Raw genomic sequence first — 17,576 nt, 5'->3', positions numbered from 1 at the left:
TAGCACCACCATTTGATTTATGACCAAATATCTAATAAACTAACAACACAATCATCTGCCTCGACTGGACTTAATTGAGTTTAGTGCTGAAATTATACTTCCCTAGCATCAGCATGTTAGCATTATGTCATTGTGTGTGTTAAAAGTCCCCAGAAAGAGATCACATGACCCCACCTGAGGCAGGGAGGATAAATCAAACTCAGGTGTAACCACTTAAAGATATGCCGCCTTCCTCCCTTTGTTCTCCCTTCTTTGACCTCAGACATGATGTATGAATACTTTAATGCTTTCATTTACTTTATTATCTCACAATGTCTGTTGATGATTTGATTTATTATTAATGAGTTTGTTCTCCCTTTGCAGAGCTAAAACCACACACACACTTACAGATGGAGGCAACCAAAGAGCTAATAAGATCTGCTCTGCAGGAATGGGACTGTGTACTCCTTCTGTGCTCATATCCTTTAAGTCAAGTCCATCAGTGAGTATGTTAGTATGCTTTTTTAGCATTTAGCTCAAAGCACCACTGTGCCTAAGTAGCCTGCAGCTTCAGAGCCGCTAACATGGGGGTAGACTCTACTTTCCAAATCACATACTTTTTACTTTTAGTACGTACTGCAGCTGTTGCATACAATATGCATACAATTGGGTCGTACTACTCCATCATCACATTGCTCCTTTGACCTTCATATATCTGCTGCACAGAGGATTGTGGGTCAGAATAGCCAGAAAAGCATGCTGGCTTGCATACCGCAAAATGTGACCGGATGTAGTAGAACATCCTGGTTGCATTTAACTGCATTAACACACTATGTATTGGGACATACTAAATGTTTTTTTCTGGCATACTAAATAGTATGGTAGTATGAGTATTGGAACGCACAGCTAGTCTTGTTTCTGTCCATCAGGAATGATCGCATGGGCTCATTTCACCAGTACATTATCTCATATTATACTCGGCTATAGCTTCATGTCATGTACCTCATCATCTTGTTGGTGTGCATCATTTCATCTCATTCTGTCCGGACCTCTAAATAATTGATAATGCTGTTTGTGCCCTTTGGCGATGATGCTCCTCATGAGACGCTCCACATCATTGTTAGTGTCTTCAAAAAGGCTCAGCCTCCTACTGTGTGTTCACTCGGCTGGTCCTAAATAAAACCACTAAGTACATGGGAACAGTGCCAACTTGGGCTTTTGTGACCAGGTGCTAACATGACATTTGCTTCACTCTGTAGCCTATATATTTCTACATGTCTGTCTCTTCTCAGAGTCCCCTATGCAAAGAAAAACAGCCTGCTACCTCAGCACACAGCACTTTGCCTATATATTTAATTTTGATTCAGTACTTACCATCGAGTACTTGGTGCTCCTTTTAATGTAGCTTCTATTGTGTTTTATATAAATGTGTTTTAATATGTCCCGCCTGGATGTGATATGTTGTATTTTAATGTACCCTTTTTAATAGCAGTTTTTGCACATGCAAACCAAAAACAAATTTCTGCCTTTTTTATGCAAAAAGTGGTATTAGTATTTTCTATTCTATTCTAAATTCATACGTAAAATAGGAACACATAAGCAACATAGGACAACAAACATAGGAATAATATGACACACTTGGTAAGATGAGCACTGCAAGTTACTCAGTACACTGGATTCAAACGGGTCCGCAGTTACAAAGAACCTGACCGCGGTTGCCAGAACAGCCCAGCGTACCACCTTCAGCATCACATACGGCAGGGAAAGTGAAAGCCAACCACAGATTCACTCTCCTCTTGGAACGAGCTTTTTCCGCGTGTTTAATACTATTATCAACATGGGAGTGGGCAAATATGCTGCTTTATGCAAATATATGTATATATTTATGATTGGAAATCAATTATCAACACACAAAAATGCCAAATATTGTCCGGAAACCCTCACAGGTACTGCATTTAGCATAAAAAATATGCTCAAATCATAACATGACAAACTGCAGCCCGACTAGGCAACAACAGCTGTCAGTGTGTCAGTGTGCTGACTTGACTATGACTTGCCCCAAACTGCATGTGATTATCATAAAGTGGGCATGTCTGTAAAGGGGAGACTCGTGGGTACCCATAGAACCCATTTTCATTCACATAATCTTGAGGTCAGAGGTCAAGGGACCCGTTTGAAAATGGCCATGCCAGTTTTTCCTCGCCAAAATTTAGCACAAGTGTGGAGCATTATTTAACCTCCTTCACAAGCTAGTATGACATGGTTGGTACCAATGGATTCCTTAGATTTTCTAGGTTCATATGATGCCAGCATCTTAACTCTAGCTTTAAAACTGAATCTAAATCGCATTATTATCGCGTTAACTTTGACAGCCCTAGTATTTGAATAATTTAGTTATCTGTCTTCAACTCACCTTTGTCTGTCACTTTTTCTACCTTAATATCAGTTTCAGTCAAATCAAAGTAACACAGCCAGTTTTATTTGTGTAGTTCCATTGTTTTGATTATTTGCATGCAAAGTCCAAAATAGTTGCAGTCTTTCTTTCCCTCTCTTTTTATTTGTGTGTGTAATTGTTCATCATTCGGTCATGTGGTCAGCGGGGAGATCCTCGTCAGAGGGAATCACTCTGTCACGATGGGTTTAGTTTGATGATCAGAGGGCCGAGAGCCAGGGAAGCCGCAGTGGTTCCAGGAAATGGTACTGCAGACGAAATAGTGATTAGTAGCCTATGGAGGCAATGTGACCTGTTCTATTAAAACCTGAGCCTACCACACGTGTTATATTTTAACCTGCCCAGATCACAAATAGGTGCGGTTATGCACGATATTGCAAAAGGCGATAAAATTCATACAACTGTGGAAATGCTTCATTAATTAATGCTTCTTTATTTTGATTTGAACTCACACCTCAGTTAAGCCATGGTCATCACAACACAGTGACTCTTGCCTTGTGGGGCGTCCTGGTGGCCTGGAGTCACTCTGCTGGCTGGATTCTAACTAAGACCTTTTGTCATTTGACTATTTTAGTAACAAATACAACATTTAGGCCTAAAGAAGTAAAAAAATTTTTTATATTGTCTAACGGTTCTTGCTAATCCCAAAAGCCTCCAAATGATGATGACCCATAATGACCCATTCTTGTGGCTCATTAACGGACAAAGAAAAGAAAGGACACACTGCTGGCGCTGTGTTAAGAATCAGTTCTTTTACCTGCATCCCAAACAAGGATTCAGTCATGGAACCTGCATTACCCCAAATATCAGTGTGTTAATATGAGTCAGTGTTAGAAAAAAAATGCAACTATCTGAACCATTATATTGTCAACAATCCCCTTTAACTGGCCCTTATGTGCCACATCTTCAAAGTCAGCTGTCAGGCTATTAAATAGATGTTATTGTTTAAGTTCAACTATGGGAAGCTGATGGATGAAATAAAAACTGACCTTGTAAAATGGGAAAACCTTCCCCAATCCCTAATAGGACGAGTGGAAACGATACGAATGAACATTCTGCCAAGGCTGCTCTTTATGTTCCAATCTTTACCCCATTTTTACAATTAAAACAATTAATAAATGGCTATCTAAATTCATTTGGCAAAACAAAAGTTACAAAAGTAAATTTAAAAGACTTTTATGCTCAAAGGAAAATGGAGGCCTAGATTTACCTAACCTGGAAAAATATTGCTGGGCAGCCCAGCTCAGATTAATGGTTAAAAAGAAGATCATATCGTATATATACAAGATATTACAAGAAGAACTAATGGATAACAGCTTGGACATTAAAGAAAAATGGGAACTGGAGATGAACACAATATATTTCGGATAAAAACTGGGAACTATATCGTGCAGAGAAGGACATAGAATAACGAATAGCCCCACTTGGAAGGAATTTGACTGGAAAGTCAGGATGAGGTTTTTCAGGACTCCTCTTGGCACATCAAAATTCGGTGGTACCTCCGATTAATGCTAGAGGGGCTGTGGCCTAAAAGGAGACCACCGGCACATCTTCTGGGACTGTCCAAAACTACTAGAATACTGGCAAAATATACAAAAAGAAATAAAAAAATGTTTGGATATAGAACTGCCCTTAAAACCATCTTACTTTATACTGGGAATAATACCAGAGGATATAGAAGACAATAATCGGATATTACTACTCAGAGTCCTACTTTTAATTGCTAAGAAGATGATTACAGTCTCCTGGTTGATGCCGCAGCCCCCCTCAGTAACACAATGGAGGGAGAAGGTTAAAGAGGTTTACTACATGGAAAACATCACTGCAAGGTTACAACTAAGGACAGATGTATTCTTAACTAAGTGGTCCCCAATTAACCTAATTTTTCTTAATTGATGTGAACTAAATTAATATGTAACAACCTGGGGATTTTTAGTTTTTAGTTTTCTATTCATTTCTGGTGATATGTATTTATTTTTCATCACTATTTACTTGTTTATACTTCTCTTCTCTTCTCGCCTAGTGTGAGTATGGGTAGGCATGTTGTTTTTCCTCCCTGTACATCTGTGTATTCTCTGGGCCTATGGACGAAGAGTGTTGCTCGTTCCTACTTGGTGGAGGATGTGTGGACTTTGTGTGGATGTCGAGGCTCACGGATTGCCTCCTAAGGACACGTGACCCTGCTGTGTTATGTCAAAACATGTGACTATGCTGTACGACTGTACCTGTTGAAAGGAAATAAAAAGAAGTTACAAAAAAAAATGTATGTTATTGGTCACTATAAGCACCATAGATGTAGGTCAATAGGGGCCTACTACACCCACTAGTAGGTTTTATCATCTATTCACATGGCTGATCACAGAAAGAAACTATTAAAAAAAACATGATTCAATTTGAAATGTGTTTCTGTTTAGCATTATGAAACAGGTCTGAAGTATTAATCTTAAAAAGTTTTACAATACAAATAGTTCCAATGGCTAAGAGTACAAATAGTAGTAAGCATATGGTTAATTACGATTGTGATTCATTGTTATGATTATAAAAATGTGACCCTGTAAGGGGTCCCTGGCCTCTGATTTATATCAGTTGGATATATCGTGACTAATGACGTTATAGAACTTACAACAATAGCTTGTCCAAGACTTTGTGGAGTTTCAAAGGTCAAAGGAGAATCTTTCTAGTGATTCTGGGTAATCTTTGGCACGTTCATGAGTCTCTGTTGAATAAGACAGCTTATCTGACGTTGCCGCCGATGCTCCCATCATCCACGCTGTAATAAGACTAGGAGCTCTTAATCTGCTGAGATCAGACGGACTGGAATACTGAGAATCTCCACAAAGACCTCAAAATATTACACACTTTTTTACTTGTACTGTTTACCCGTTCTTTTATGATGTAAAACTATCCGATTAGTTGGTTCCCTGAGAAAACTATAATGCAAACTGCAGAGTTAAGAGTTAAAGCTTTTGTTTACTGTTGTCTCGTTAATGAAATCCTTTTTCTCATCTATTGGTGGGAGAAATTTGTCTTCAATTTGCTAGTGTTTAACCTCTGTCTGTGAGCTGAAAAACATAAGCAAAAAGCAATAAGGAAAGATACTTTAGATGCTTGTTCTCAGCATGAGCCATTGTTTAAAAGAGGTGCAGCTCACAGATAGTTCAGGTTAATAATAGCAGCTCAAAGGGCTATTATTAAACATCAACGTAAATCTAGCAGCAAAACTCATGTCCTGACACATCCAGGCGTTTTTGACAAAAAAAAAATCCCTCTCAGTTAACTCTGATTTGAAAAGGCCTTAGATTTGTTTTACCCTGATTTATTGCAAATTAAAACAAACTTGATTGCTTTGTTTGTTGAGGTGCAGATGGGATTATCAGCCCTCTACTACACATGCCATGTGGCGACTGTGACGTCATATGTTTGTCCCTGTGATTTAACATTATCAAATCCTTTGTAGTACCAAAAAAGCCATCCGCTAATTGCTTAAATGGATTATGAAGGAGGCAACCGCAGTGATAATGGACAGCTTAAGCCCGAATGATGCTCAGAGAGACGCTGCCTGTATAAAAGGGCAGATCAACTGTTCCAGAGCGCACTCTCCTCTCTTACCCTGACACACTCGACCAAGGTCCCAGACAACTGAGAAGAGGTAAGACTTCATCTTCATGGATGGATAGAAAGATGGATGAGTGGATGGATGGATGGATGAATATAGTGGTGATACTAATGATGACATACAGCTGTTGTCTGTAGCACATTTGGAGCAAGAATGTTCTTTTTAATTAGGAAAAACTACATGGGCTCATACTTGAAAGATTATATACGGTTGTTCCAGAAACTCAGAAAATCTGTGAGTTGTTACACCTTGGAGTTAAGTGGGAATGGTAGTTGTCATCTAGTAATTGTATCACACTGTGCTGTCTTTCACAAGTCATTTTACATACAAGTTTCTACAACAGTTGAATGTAAATGAGAAAGATGCATATTTTTGCTTACCAATTTACATACCAGTCAGTGATGGAATGTAACTTAACTACATTTACTCAAGGACTGTACTTAAGTACAGTTTTGACATACTTGTACTTGAGAATTTCCATTTTATGCTACTTTCTACTTCTACATCACTACATTTACTTGACACTTAGTTACTTTTTATTGATCAGATTATATGATCTGATGCAGTACTATACTACTAATCTACCCAGTAGTACACAACGTATCAACAAAAATGGCTCCACATTGACGAACTACAACATTAAAGAGCTCTTAAGTGTATTTGTTAATGATAAAAACAGAACAATATAATATTCTACGATAAAATACCACGGTGAAAGGAGCCATTCTGAACATTAATTACATTTTGCTGATAAAAACTCAACTCTTTGAATTCAAGGCTTTTACTTGAAATGTAGTATTTTGAGGCTATTTCTACTTTTACTGAAGTAAAGAGTTGGAGTATTTCTTCCACCACTGGTACCAGGCTGCCATAAGAGTCAAAATATGACTAATGTAGTATTAAACCAGCCTAAATGATTGATGATGGGGTTGCAGGTTAATGTGCTAATGTGCAGTTAGACAGTACAAAATTGCAGCCCTGATGCTGAGCCATAAGGGCAATCAGATATCAGGTCAATTAATAAATAATGCTACTCACAAAAATCATTTCACAGTGTGAAATACAAGATACAGTTCATCGGCTGAAGGTCCAAGGTTCTTTATTTGTCATTTGATAATTCCCAAGCAGTCATTGGCAATGAAAATCTTTGGTCTCTGGTTCCTTCCTTATATATAAAAGGGGAAATCAGACAAGTAAAATTAAAATAAAAATGATGATCTAAGGCATAAAATAGAGCAGTTAAATTATAGGACTTAAATATAAACATAAGTAAAAAAAAAATAGAAATGGAAATTTGTAATTTTGTCGACCATATTTCAAACAGGACATCAGGTCTCTTAGATCATCTGTAGCCGACAACCAGCGGTAAGTTTGCTAAACGGAGCCATAATAATAACAGAACATGCATCCATTAATCCATTAATATGGAACAGGTAAAGAGGATATATAAAATGTTACTTTTTCAGTAAAATGGTTGCAAGAATCAAGGAAAACAGTGAGGTAAAGTGATAATGTTCCTTAGTGTTTAGATTTGCTGCAGCCGTCACAGGTGAGCATTTCAATCAGAATTGAGGGATGCACCGGTGCTGTAGCTCTCCGTGGTCCTGAAATGCACATGCAGCCCTTGCTCCTGGATCCACAGAGTTGGTTTGGATTGGAAATTCCTTCTGGATCAAACAAGTCACCATTTCTCTTGAGTCTCCATGCAATGAATGCACCCACCGCAGCAATCTGTGTGTAGAACTGTGTAGTAGAACTCACAAGTGAATGAGACCAAACAGTCTCAGGACAGTATAGATGATGCAATGAAATTAGCAAACCCCATTTTAGCATTAAAGAACAACAACTAATCAAATGTTTACAGCCCTCTAGACCTTTCTGTAATAATCCGTATTACAGGGCTATAGAGAGCTAAAGTTAGTGTCTCATTAAGTCCAGGAATACAACAGTGAGTTACTGAATGGGTTTCATCCATTTAACTGTTCTCAAATAGTCCAAACAAGCTTTGGCACCACGGTTACGTTTGAGGTTTGAGGGGAACATGCCGTGACATAATGGTGTAAATCTGGCCTGGAGCTTGGTGTCAGTTGGACGGAAGGGGGGTGCAAGTTAGTGGATACGGAATAAGCCAGGAGTCCTGACACGGATGGTATAATCTTATCACAAAGGATTAACCTTCTGTACACTCAAAACAAAACACCACTCCGGCTGCCACACAGATGGTGAAGGATCAATGTCTTCATGACAACATCTGACTGATGCTTTGACCTCCTGATAACCTGAAGTCACTTATGTTTCTTTTTTCTTCCAACAGAACAATCTCTAAAGATCGTCCAGAGATGGCAAAGTAAGTGCTGCTTTCCTTTTGTGATTTTCTTTCTGCCTCTCAATCGGGGCACATTGAGGTAAAGCTGCTCAACTCTTAGCTGTTCCTAACTGGATGAAAGGGAATAAGGGATTACTGGCCCTTCTGCTGCTTGCAAAGGAACAAACATTACCTTCAGAGTCTAAAACGTATCAATCATTTTATATGCTCAATCCAGACAAAAACTCTTATTTACTTTGTTTGCTATACTATTACAAATCTATTCAACTTTTTATGAATAAAGAATAGTCTTAAAGTGATGTTTCTCTTCTTTTTTTTCACAGGGTTTTCAAGAAGACCAGTAAAGGTGGAGGGGTAAGTTACATTTTTGTTTTGAGTTCTTCTTGTGTCGTGATTTTAAGATATTTTTCATCAATGGAAAGTGAATGAAACATACTTGGAAACAGGATCTGAAACACTCGCTTCCTTCTGTCTGACAGCTGACCCTCTACCTGGGAAAGAGAGACTATGTGGACAACGTGTCCCATGTGGACAAAGTCGGTACGTTCCTTCTTCAGTGTGTGTGTGTGTGTGTGTGTGTGTGTGTGTGTGTGTGTGTGTGTGTGTAGCTGCGTAGAGAGGATGATAAATATAACAGCTTCTGCACTGTTTACTTTACAGATGGTGTTGTGAAGCTGGAGTCCTCAGATGTTGGAGGCAGGAAAGGTAACATCATAAAAAAAAGTTCACTTCAAAAGGCAAAACCTTCCCAAATCGAGTAGGAAAACATGAATTTATCTATCTATCATGTGTTGACAGTGTTCGTGCAGCTGGCTTGTGCCTTCCGGTACGGCAGTGACGACCTGGATGTGATAGGCCTCAGCTTCAGGAAGGACATCTGGATCCAGCACTACCAGCTCAACCCTGAGTGCCACAAGCCCGCTCTGACCGACATGCACGATACGCTGCTGAAGAAGACCGGAGACGGCGCGTTCCCGTTCACTTTTGAAGTATGACAACATGTCTTATAGATACAAATTGTGACCTCAGCTTGTTCAACCACACGTTCTACCTTTTTGTGTTCAGGTTGAAATGACACATCCTTTCTATTGGATCCTTTTAATACTGACTATTAAAGCAGCAGTAGGCAGAATATTTTTGGCATTATTGGGCAAAAATTATATAATAACCTTTCAGCATATTGTATTTCAAGTTTTTCTGAGAGAAAACTAGACTTCTAGACTTTGGCCAATCACAGGTCATTTCAGAGAAAGAGCGTTCCTATTGGCTGTTCATTCAACGGTGGCAGCTGTCAGTCACTCGCGAACTCCAATCAAACGGTCAAACTAAGCAGCGCTGATCAAATATGAATCAATATTCTGTTACTGTAATGCCTCTCACTTCAAATGTTTTCAGAAACATCTTGTAGTGTACTGTTTATAGCTGTAAAATGAGAAAGTGTGCTCCGGCTGGTGGGCGGTGCTTGGTATTTCCTCAATTGATCTCATCATGGCTGCCGGGTCAAAAAAGTTTTCATTTTACAGCATAACAGTACACTACAAGATGTTTCTGAAAACATTTGAGGTGAAAAATGGGCATTAAAGTAATAAAAATAACTTTTTTTAGTCATATTTTCTCTAATTCTACCCACTGCTGCTTTAAATAGGTAATTGCATTTAAAAAAAAAAAAAAAAAGGTCAAATTTTCAAATTTGTTTGAAAACGTTTCTATATAATACGTTTAGAGTTTACAAAATGAAATAAAACAGTATGCCATCCTCAAATTCATTTGACAACCTGGCAATTTTTCAAAAAGGCAAGAAAAGGTTGTTAAACAAGTCCCATAACTGATTCCTCTTTAGTGCTTTGATTGCAATCTCTGAAATTTCTCTTTATTCTTTGAGTGAACAGATACAAAACAACTCTTCTGTTCAGATATAAATGTTCTTCTTTGTCTCTCTAGATTCCCAACAACCTGCCGTGCTCAGTCTCTCTGCAGCCTGGACCAAATGACAACGGGAAGGTAAACCTCAACACCTTTCACCTCTCCGTAGTTAGCTGTCCAGTGTGTGATAGGGCTGGGCGATGTGGAGAAAATCAAATATCACGATATTTGTGACCAAATAACTCTATCGATATTGCGACGATATTGTAGGATTGACTATTGGTGCTTTCGCAAAATATTTACACAATGAGATTTTTGATTAATAATCATCAGTAATGTGGATATAGTGTACAATACAAATATTAGAACAGCTAGAACTGTCTTGTAAGTTCAGAAAAATACATCACTTTACTGTAATGCAGCCTTTAAAACCAGGAAAAGACACACTTATTTCCATATTACGATGTCCAAAAACGAAGATGATATCTAGTCCCATATCACAATATCTATATAATATCAATATATTGCCCAGCCCTAGTGTGAGTATGCTCATTGTTATGGCTGCTATAACGTTTAATTTTTGCTTTGCAGGCTTGTGGTGTCGACTTTGAGGTCAAAACATACCTGGCAAACGAGAAGAACAGCGCTGATGAGAAGATTAATAAGAAGTGAGTGTCCATCTCTTTGTGTTCATTCATCTTTCAACTGTTTGCCTGACTATAACATTTTCTCTACTTTTCTCTGTCCCACAGGGACACAGCTCGCCTTATCATTCGTAAAATCCAGTACGCCCCCTCTGAGGTGGGCGCCGGGCCCAAGGCTGATATCTGCAAAAGCTTCATGATGTCCGACAAGCCCGTTCACGTAGAAGCTTCGATGGAGAAAGATGTAAAGTAGCAAAACTTCATTGTTTAGACTGACAAAGCTCGGAAATATGTTCAATACCTGGATGCCCATCGGATCATGATTATGTTATTTGATCCCGCAGACACTAAACAGTTGAGCCGATAGCCTATTGTGGAGTGCTCCAGGGATGAGGTATCTTTGTAGGCCAACCAGTAAATTGGCATCGCCCTGGTTCCAATGAGATTGTTCCATTGGGTTTCGGATTATTGCAGAAAATAAGCTTGGTGGTAAACACACGTTTATGATACTTACATGTTTTGTTCAACAAGATAATCTTCCCAAATGAACACCACTTTTATGATTTTTGAAGTGTAAATGCAATCGGCAGAAGTAAAAAGCTAACGTTAGGCTATAAACAAACTCGTATTTATTGATGTAATTTATATTGTAGAACAAAACGTTAAAATCTCTTCATCTTGTGTTAACAACAGACCTTATTTCAGGCATCTAACTAAAAACACATTCAAATAACCCATTGACTTCCAGACGTGCTAAAATGCTCAAACTCATTTCTGGGTTTTAAGACTCATGCCTGTACCACTCTATTACTTTTTGACATAACTTCAGACTACACCAAATACATAAAAAATGTCTGTCCTAAGGCATTTATTAGTCTTTGACACTGGAAAAGAGGGAAAATGGTAAAATTCCCCAAAACTACTGTATCTCTGATCTACCTTTTTAACAAAATCACACATATTTAGGCTATTCTATGCGATCTTTTGATAACTAATGTGATATGTTTCACTTCTATTTCACTGAGCCTGCGTCACACTTTGAAAACCTCTGCTTTAAAGTGTTATATGTTATTCTAAATGTGTGTTAACGCTTCCAGAGTGAGTTTGAAATGCAGACTATATGTTTCCCCACCATTAACTGTTTTTTCCTGGTTTTGACCACAGCTCTACTTCCACGGTGAAACGATCCCACTCAAAATCAAAATCAACAACGAGAGCAACAAAACAGTCAAGAAATTCAAAATCTCTGGTGGGTACCTCTGATAGCACAAATACTTTTATATAGAGATTTTATACGACTGTTACCAGCAGTGGAAGAACTATTTAGACCTTTTACTTAAGTAAAAGTAGCAATACTACTAAAGTAAAAATACTTTGTTACAAGTAAAAGTCCTGCGTCTTACTTAAAGTAAAAGTACAAAAATATTAGCATCAAACTATACTTAAAGTATCAATAATAAAAGTACTCGTTATGCATTTCAGAATGATATATATTATATTATTGAATTATAACTATTGATGCATGTGTTCACCATTTTATTGTTGCGGCTGGTAAAGGTGGAGCTCATTTTAAGTACTAAATATACTACTATATATACTTAACCTGTGATAATACATCATAATATATTAGTTGATTTATTTTTTTTATTTTCTATTATTAATAATCTGAATATACAAAGTAACTAAAGCTGTCTAATAAATGTTGTGGAGTAAAAAGTACAACATTTGCTTTCAAAATTAAAAAAAAAAAGTGGAGTAAAAGTATAAAATAACATAAAATGTAAATACTCAAGTCAAGTGCCTCATAATTGTACTTGAGTAAACATACTTAGTTACATTACATCACTGACTGTTACTAAGAGCACAATTATCTTTCTTCTTCTCTCCACAGTGGACCAAACCACAGACATCGTCCTCTACTCAGCGGACAAATACTCCAAAGCTGTTTATTGCCAGGAGTTTGGGTAGGTGGACAGAAAACTGGGAACCACAGCAGCAAACATCAAGTATCACGTGCACTTTGGTGTGTTTATGTGTGTGTTTGTATCCTCCGACAGAGAGACAGTGGAGCCCAGCGGCACCTACGAGAACACCCTGAACATCACTCCCTTGCTGACTGAAAACAAGGAGAAGAGAGGCCTGGCACTGGACGGACGACTGAAGGATGAGGACACTAACTTGGCCTCCACCACCATGTAAGTGCACAAATATAGCAGACAGGACTAAACTAATTCACTTTTCTTTGCATGTCACTGTGTGTCCTGTCTTATAATAGTTTTTAAAAATACACTTAACTGAATTAAACCTTGTAATCCCACAAATCCTTGTAATTCCTCCTCTCTGCAGACTGCGACCGGGTGTAGAAAAAGATGTGTTGGGGATCCTGGTTTCCTACAAGATTAAAATTAACCTCATGGTGGCCGGAGGAGGGTAAGTGTCTGATCCTGTTTAAAGGACCAGTGTGTAACATTTCAGGGGTTCTACTAGCAGAAATGGAATATAATATTCATGACTATGTTTTCATTAGTGCATAATCACCTGAAACTAAGAATTGTTAGAGTGCAAAACCGTGTACACGTCTGAGTTTCATTGCTCCTAAAGCAGTGTTATTGCAGACCTGTCTCCTAAAAATGACGTACCATACGACTAAATTACATTCTCAATTACTTTTTAAACAAATTCATTATTTTGTTGTGGTTTACGTTTGTCTTTTACGTATCACAAATACCTTTGTAAGTCTTCAGACTGTGGCAGCTGCCAATTCTCTGGTGTTTGCTGTTGTTTCCCTTTTCCCTGGTGTTTTTTTGGTTGAGTTGCTGAGTGATTAGAGGGTTATTCAGTTCACCTGTTGCGCAGGGTGTGGGGACTGGCTCTTAAATGATAGTTGAGAGCAGCTTGGTGCATTCCCCTCTTGGCCAATCAGGGTGTAACGACGCCCTTTCTGTAGGGCTTAAAAGAGGAGGGAAATTGCACACCCAGTGTCATTCTGATCTCTCCTTCACTCAATGCAACATGTGTTATCAGCTTTACCAGAAACTCTGGTCTGTTTTGGGCCCGTTTGGGATTCTGTGATCTTTGTGTTCTGTTTGTTGAGAGTGTTGACTCCTAGTTGGGGAAACAAGTTAAGTGCCAACCAATTGGGTTACCTGCACTGGGACGTTTAGGTACTATTTGTGCAGCGATCTGGCTTGCCTTACAATAGCCTAACGCCTGCAGGCTGTATTTTTGTATCCTATTCATTTGTTGATTTTCAATGAAACCCTTTATACCCATTTCTTTTAGTGTATTTTATTTGGGAAAACTTTAAAGGAGGGTAAAAGGAAAACCACAAACCAATATTTCAGTTTCCTTAATTGTTTGTTGATATAGAGGCATTTGTTCATTAGCGAAGAGGCATTTGTTCATTATTATTATTAAGAAGGTATTTTATTTTATATTATTATGTGGATGGGAACTGTTTTTCAGTCGTCTGACTGACAACTAAAGTCTGGGGAACTCAGTACCGCCACAAGACGGCCGCAGCAAGTGACGTAGAACGACGAGCGACGTGCAGAACAACGAGCAACATGCAGAGACGTAGTATATCGAGCGACCGTGAATGAAAATACGTTGGTTAAAAACGTTATTGAATAATACTTTGTATAACAAGCGAGAAAGTCCATTACTGGGGGGGTGGATGGGTCCAACAAATACCAGACTTTCACTCCCAGTAGTTTTGTTGCCTGAACCTAATTAAGTAGTTTTGTTATATTTTTGTTTTGTTTGCATTTACAACTTTAATCACATGTTTAAAACTGTGACCGTAATCTGGGAGAAAATAGGTTTCCCTCAAAATGTATTTTGGTTATGCAGTTTAGTTGTATGGGAACGTGATTTTGTTTGAGACAGGGTTGGTTATTATGGTAAAGATGGCCTCTGAGCACTCGGTGGCTCACGTTATCGCAGTCTTGGAAAGGGAGGAGTGAGCGGAGGGGTACTCAGTCGGTTGCAATCCAGATGTATCAAATCTTACACACTGCACCTTTAAATATTTTGGTACAAGGAAACTTTGAATTAAAAAATAAACAAAAAAATAATGAAATTAACTAAAACAAACTCTCTTGTGTTCATGTAGCCTGCTGGGCGGCCTCACTTCCAGGTGAGTGAGCTTTATTTACAATCACATCACAGCCCGCGATGCAGCCAGTTAACATGGATCATGAATCACCTGTATTGTTCTGATCGATTGGTTTTCTTTGCAGTGATGTCACAGTGGAGCTGCCATTGATGCTCATGCACCCCAAACCTGCAGGTATTTTTTATAGTAACTCACACAAACAAACAATATCTCATTGATACCAGTGCAACCTACTGGCTTTTCTAATTATTTCACCCTCTCATCCTACTTTTTTCTTCCTCTCACATCAACCTGCCTCTCCAACTGAGCAGAGTAAAATCGTATCAGTGTAAGTACTAAATCACTTATTTTGTACAAGTTGCCAAGTAAGGAGAACAATTTAGTTGACATTTTATTATATCATTAAATTATCATTTTTAATAATATAATGTCTTGAAACTCCATAGTCAAGGTGAGGTTCATACACAGTATAGTTCACTTTAAGTGGATATAATTTATATACATGACCCTGTAAATATATTTGTCCCTGGTATGCTTTGATTTCTGTGTGTGCACATTTGTGTTTATTCATGTTTATACATTAGGCTCGTCCTTTATTATAGCTTATTGTCTGTCAAACAATCATTATACAAAGCTAAGAATATATTAAAACTCACATGACACTAAAAATGAATGATTGAGGATTATTTTATATTATTAAAAAGAGTAATTTTCCCATTATAATAGACTACAATAAATGTAGTTCAGTGGTCATCCATATAGTAATTTATTGCATAATATTGCATGTTAGTGGATGTGTTATACAGTATAATGTTAAAACAATTTCAGGTATTTTTGTGATATTTTTGTCCACATACTGAATGTGTTTGTGTTTACTTCTTCCCAGAGAGGACGTTAAGCTGGAGGTTGAGAAGAAACCCACAGAAAGGCGGGAAGACAGAGAGGGCAAGTGACACAAAACAAAGAAGAAGGGGGCGCCTGGGTTAGCTCAGTTGGTAGAGCGGGCGTCCATGTATCAAGGCTTGGTCCTGACCGCGGCGGCCCGGGTGCGAATCCGGCCTGTGGCCCTTTCCGCATCCACTCTCTCTCTCCCCCCTTTCAAGACTCTATCCACTGTCCTCAATAAAAATGGAAAAATGCCCCCAAAAAAATAACTTTAAAAAAAAAAAAAAAAAAAAAAGAAGAAGGATGCGACTGGTGAAATGAACCCATACAACAACAATAACCAACCAACTGAAGAGAATGACCTTTTCAACACACCATACGTAATGATGTAACAATCCCCTCACATGTTTTGTCGTTCTTGTTTTTGTTGTTTAATTAATATCATTTAGCTGTAGAGGGAGTATTCTGACTGTAAAATAGTATCCTACATTTAGAGACCAAAGACTTCTGTAGAAACACACACATAATAAAAAAATAAAAATCCTTTTCACCTGGAGTGGGGGAAGATGGGAACTCAGTTTGAAGCTCATAAAAAGCCACTGTGCTTTAAACTACGGTGGTACACCCGTCTGTTATTTACTTTTCTCTTTCTGTGAAATGTGTCTGTTATGTTTTTGATGTCAAGTCGAATAACACATAATACAATAAAATTATTGTAAAAACAGAATTATTGTGGTGTTGGGTTTTGTTTGTGTTTCTGTCCCTGCTGATTATTATTTCATTTGGATGTCAGCATACAGCACATACTGTGACTGGACTCAACTGGTTGTTTTATTTTTCATTAATGGGCCAACACATTGCACTGAAAGGACAGCTTTTATTAGGATGTCAGTGTCAACACTGCTCTCATTCACTTGTCCCACAAAATGCAGAGCAACATTTTGTAATTAGGAAGCATAGGAATGATATTGCCACTACATTATGTTCTTTAGATTGTCACAAAAGAAGCGTACCCTTGTTGTTCATAGTAAATATGGCATATTATAAAATAAAGCCGTCACAGCTACATATGTGATTTAATGCGGAGTGTTTCCCATTTGTGCCCAAAGACTATATTTAGGATGATAAGGAAAAATGCCACAACATTTGTTCTGATTGGTCAAAAGTCTTGAGATTTGGTATGGACATATTTTTGGCAAGTATCTAACAGAATAACTTAATGACTGAATGTTTTAAATCACATGAAAAATCATACTTTTATTAATAGTCAAAGTCAGGAGTTTTGAAAAATTAGGAAAAACGCTAACGTTGTGTTTATTAAATGTTTTCCATAAGAAGTATTTTTTTTTTACACTGCATATGTGTGCACATATCTTTGATATTCAACTTATGAGTTCATAGATACCAAATACTTGATTGTGCCCCTTGCAGTTTCTGAGATACAGACATTTTCTTATCATACTATATCTAGTATTTTGGGCACATGGGACCGTTTTATTCTAAAATATAATGGAGTCTATAGCAGAAACAGTAGTCTGATGTGCCCAAAAACTAGATATAGTATAAGAAAAACTCACTTTTCAGCCAAGCAGCTTGACCGATTTTGGAAATGTTTTCACATTTGTGCTTAAAGGCAAGCCCAGAGGACACTTACACCAAAGAAAATTAAACATTTAAGTTGCGGGCACAAATGG

At 38.0% G+C, this 17,576-nt stretch overlaps 1 protein-coding gene across 3 annotated transcripts; it reads left to right on the top strand.

Moving 5' to 3' along the window:
* Positions 1–187: 187 nt before the first annotated feature.
* On the top strand, positions 188–16,609 carry arr3a (arrestin 3a, retinal (X-arrestin)). Of its 3 annotated transcripts, XM_074611432.1 has the most exons (19): positions 188–269; positions 364–481; positions 8,362–8,394; positions 8,697–8,727; positions 8,853–8,913; positions 9,034–9,078; positions 9,172–9,362; positions 10,315–10,374; positions 10,828–10,904; positions 10,989–11,124; positions 12,045–12,129; positions 12,772–12,844; positions 12,938–13,075; positions 13,227–13,310; positions 14,995–15,018; positions 15,122–15,171; positions 15,309–15,325; positions 15,884–15,969; positions 16,186–16,609. In XM_074611432.1, the coding sequence occupies exons 2-17, from the start codon at positions 390–392 to the stop codon at positions 15,311–15,313; spliced, it is 1,185 nt and encodes a 394-aa protein (XP_074467533.1). In that variant the 5' UTR covers positions 188–269; positions 364–389; the 3' UTR covers positions 15,314–15,325; positions 15,884–15,969; positions 16,186–16,609. The 3 variants fall into 3 exon arrangements, with proteins under 3 accessions (XP_074467533.1, XP_074467535.1, XP_074467534.1); XM_074611434.1 differs by lacking the exons at positions 188–269; positions 364–481 and adding an exon at positions 5,991–6,080; XM_074611433.1 differs by lacking the exons at positions 188–269; positions 364–481; positions 8,362–8,394 and adding an exon at positions 8,439–8,561.
* The last annotated feature ends 967 nt before the right edge of the window (positions 16,610–17,576 follow it).

The sequence above is a fragment of the Sebastes fasciatus genome, chromosome 16 (genome assembly GCF_043250625.1).
Source record: "Sebastes fasciatus isolate fSebFas1 chromosome 16, fSebFas1.pri, whole genome shotgun sequence".
NCBI lineage: Eukaryota > Metazoa > Chordata > Actinopteri > Perciformes > Sebastidae > Sebastes > Sebastes fasciatus.
The sequence above is the reverse complement of the archived record's forward strand: the minus strand, read 5'-3'. Positions and strand labels throughout refer to the sequence as shown.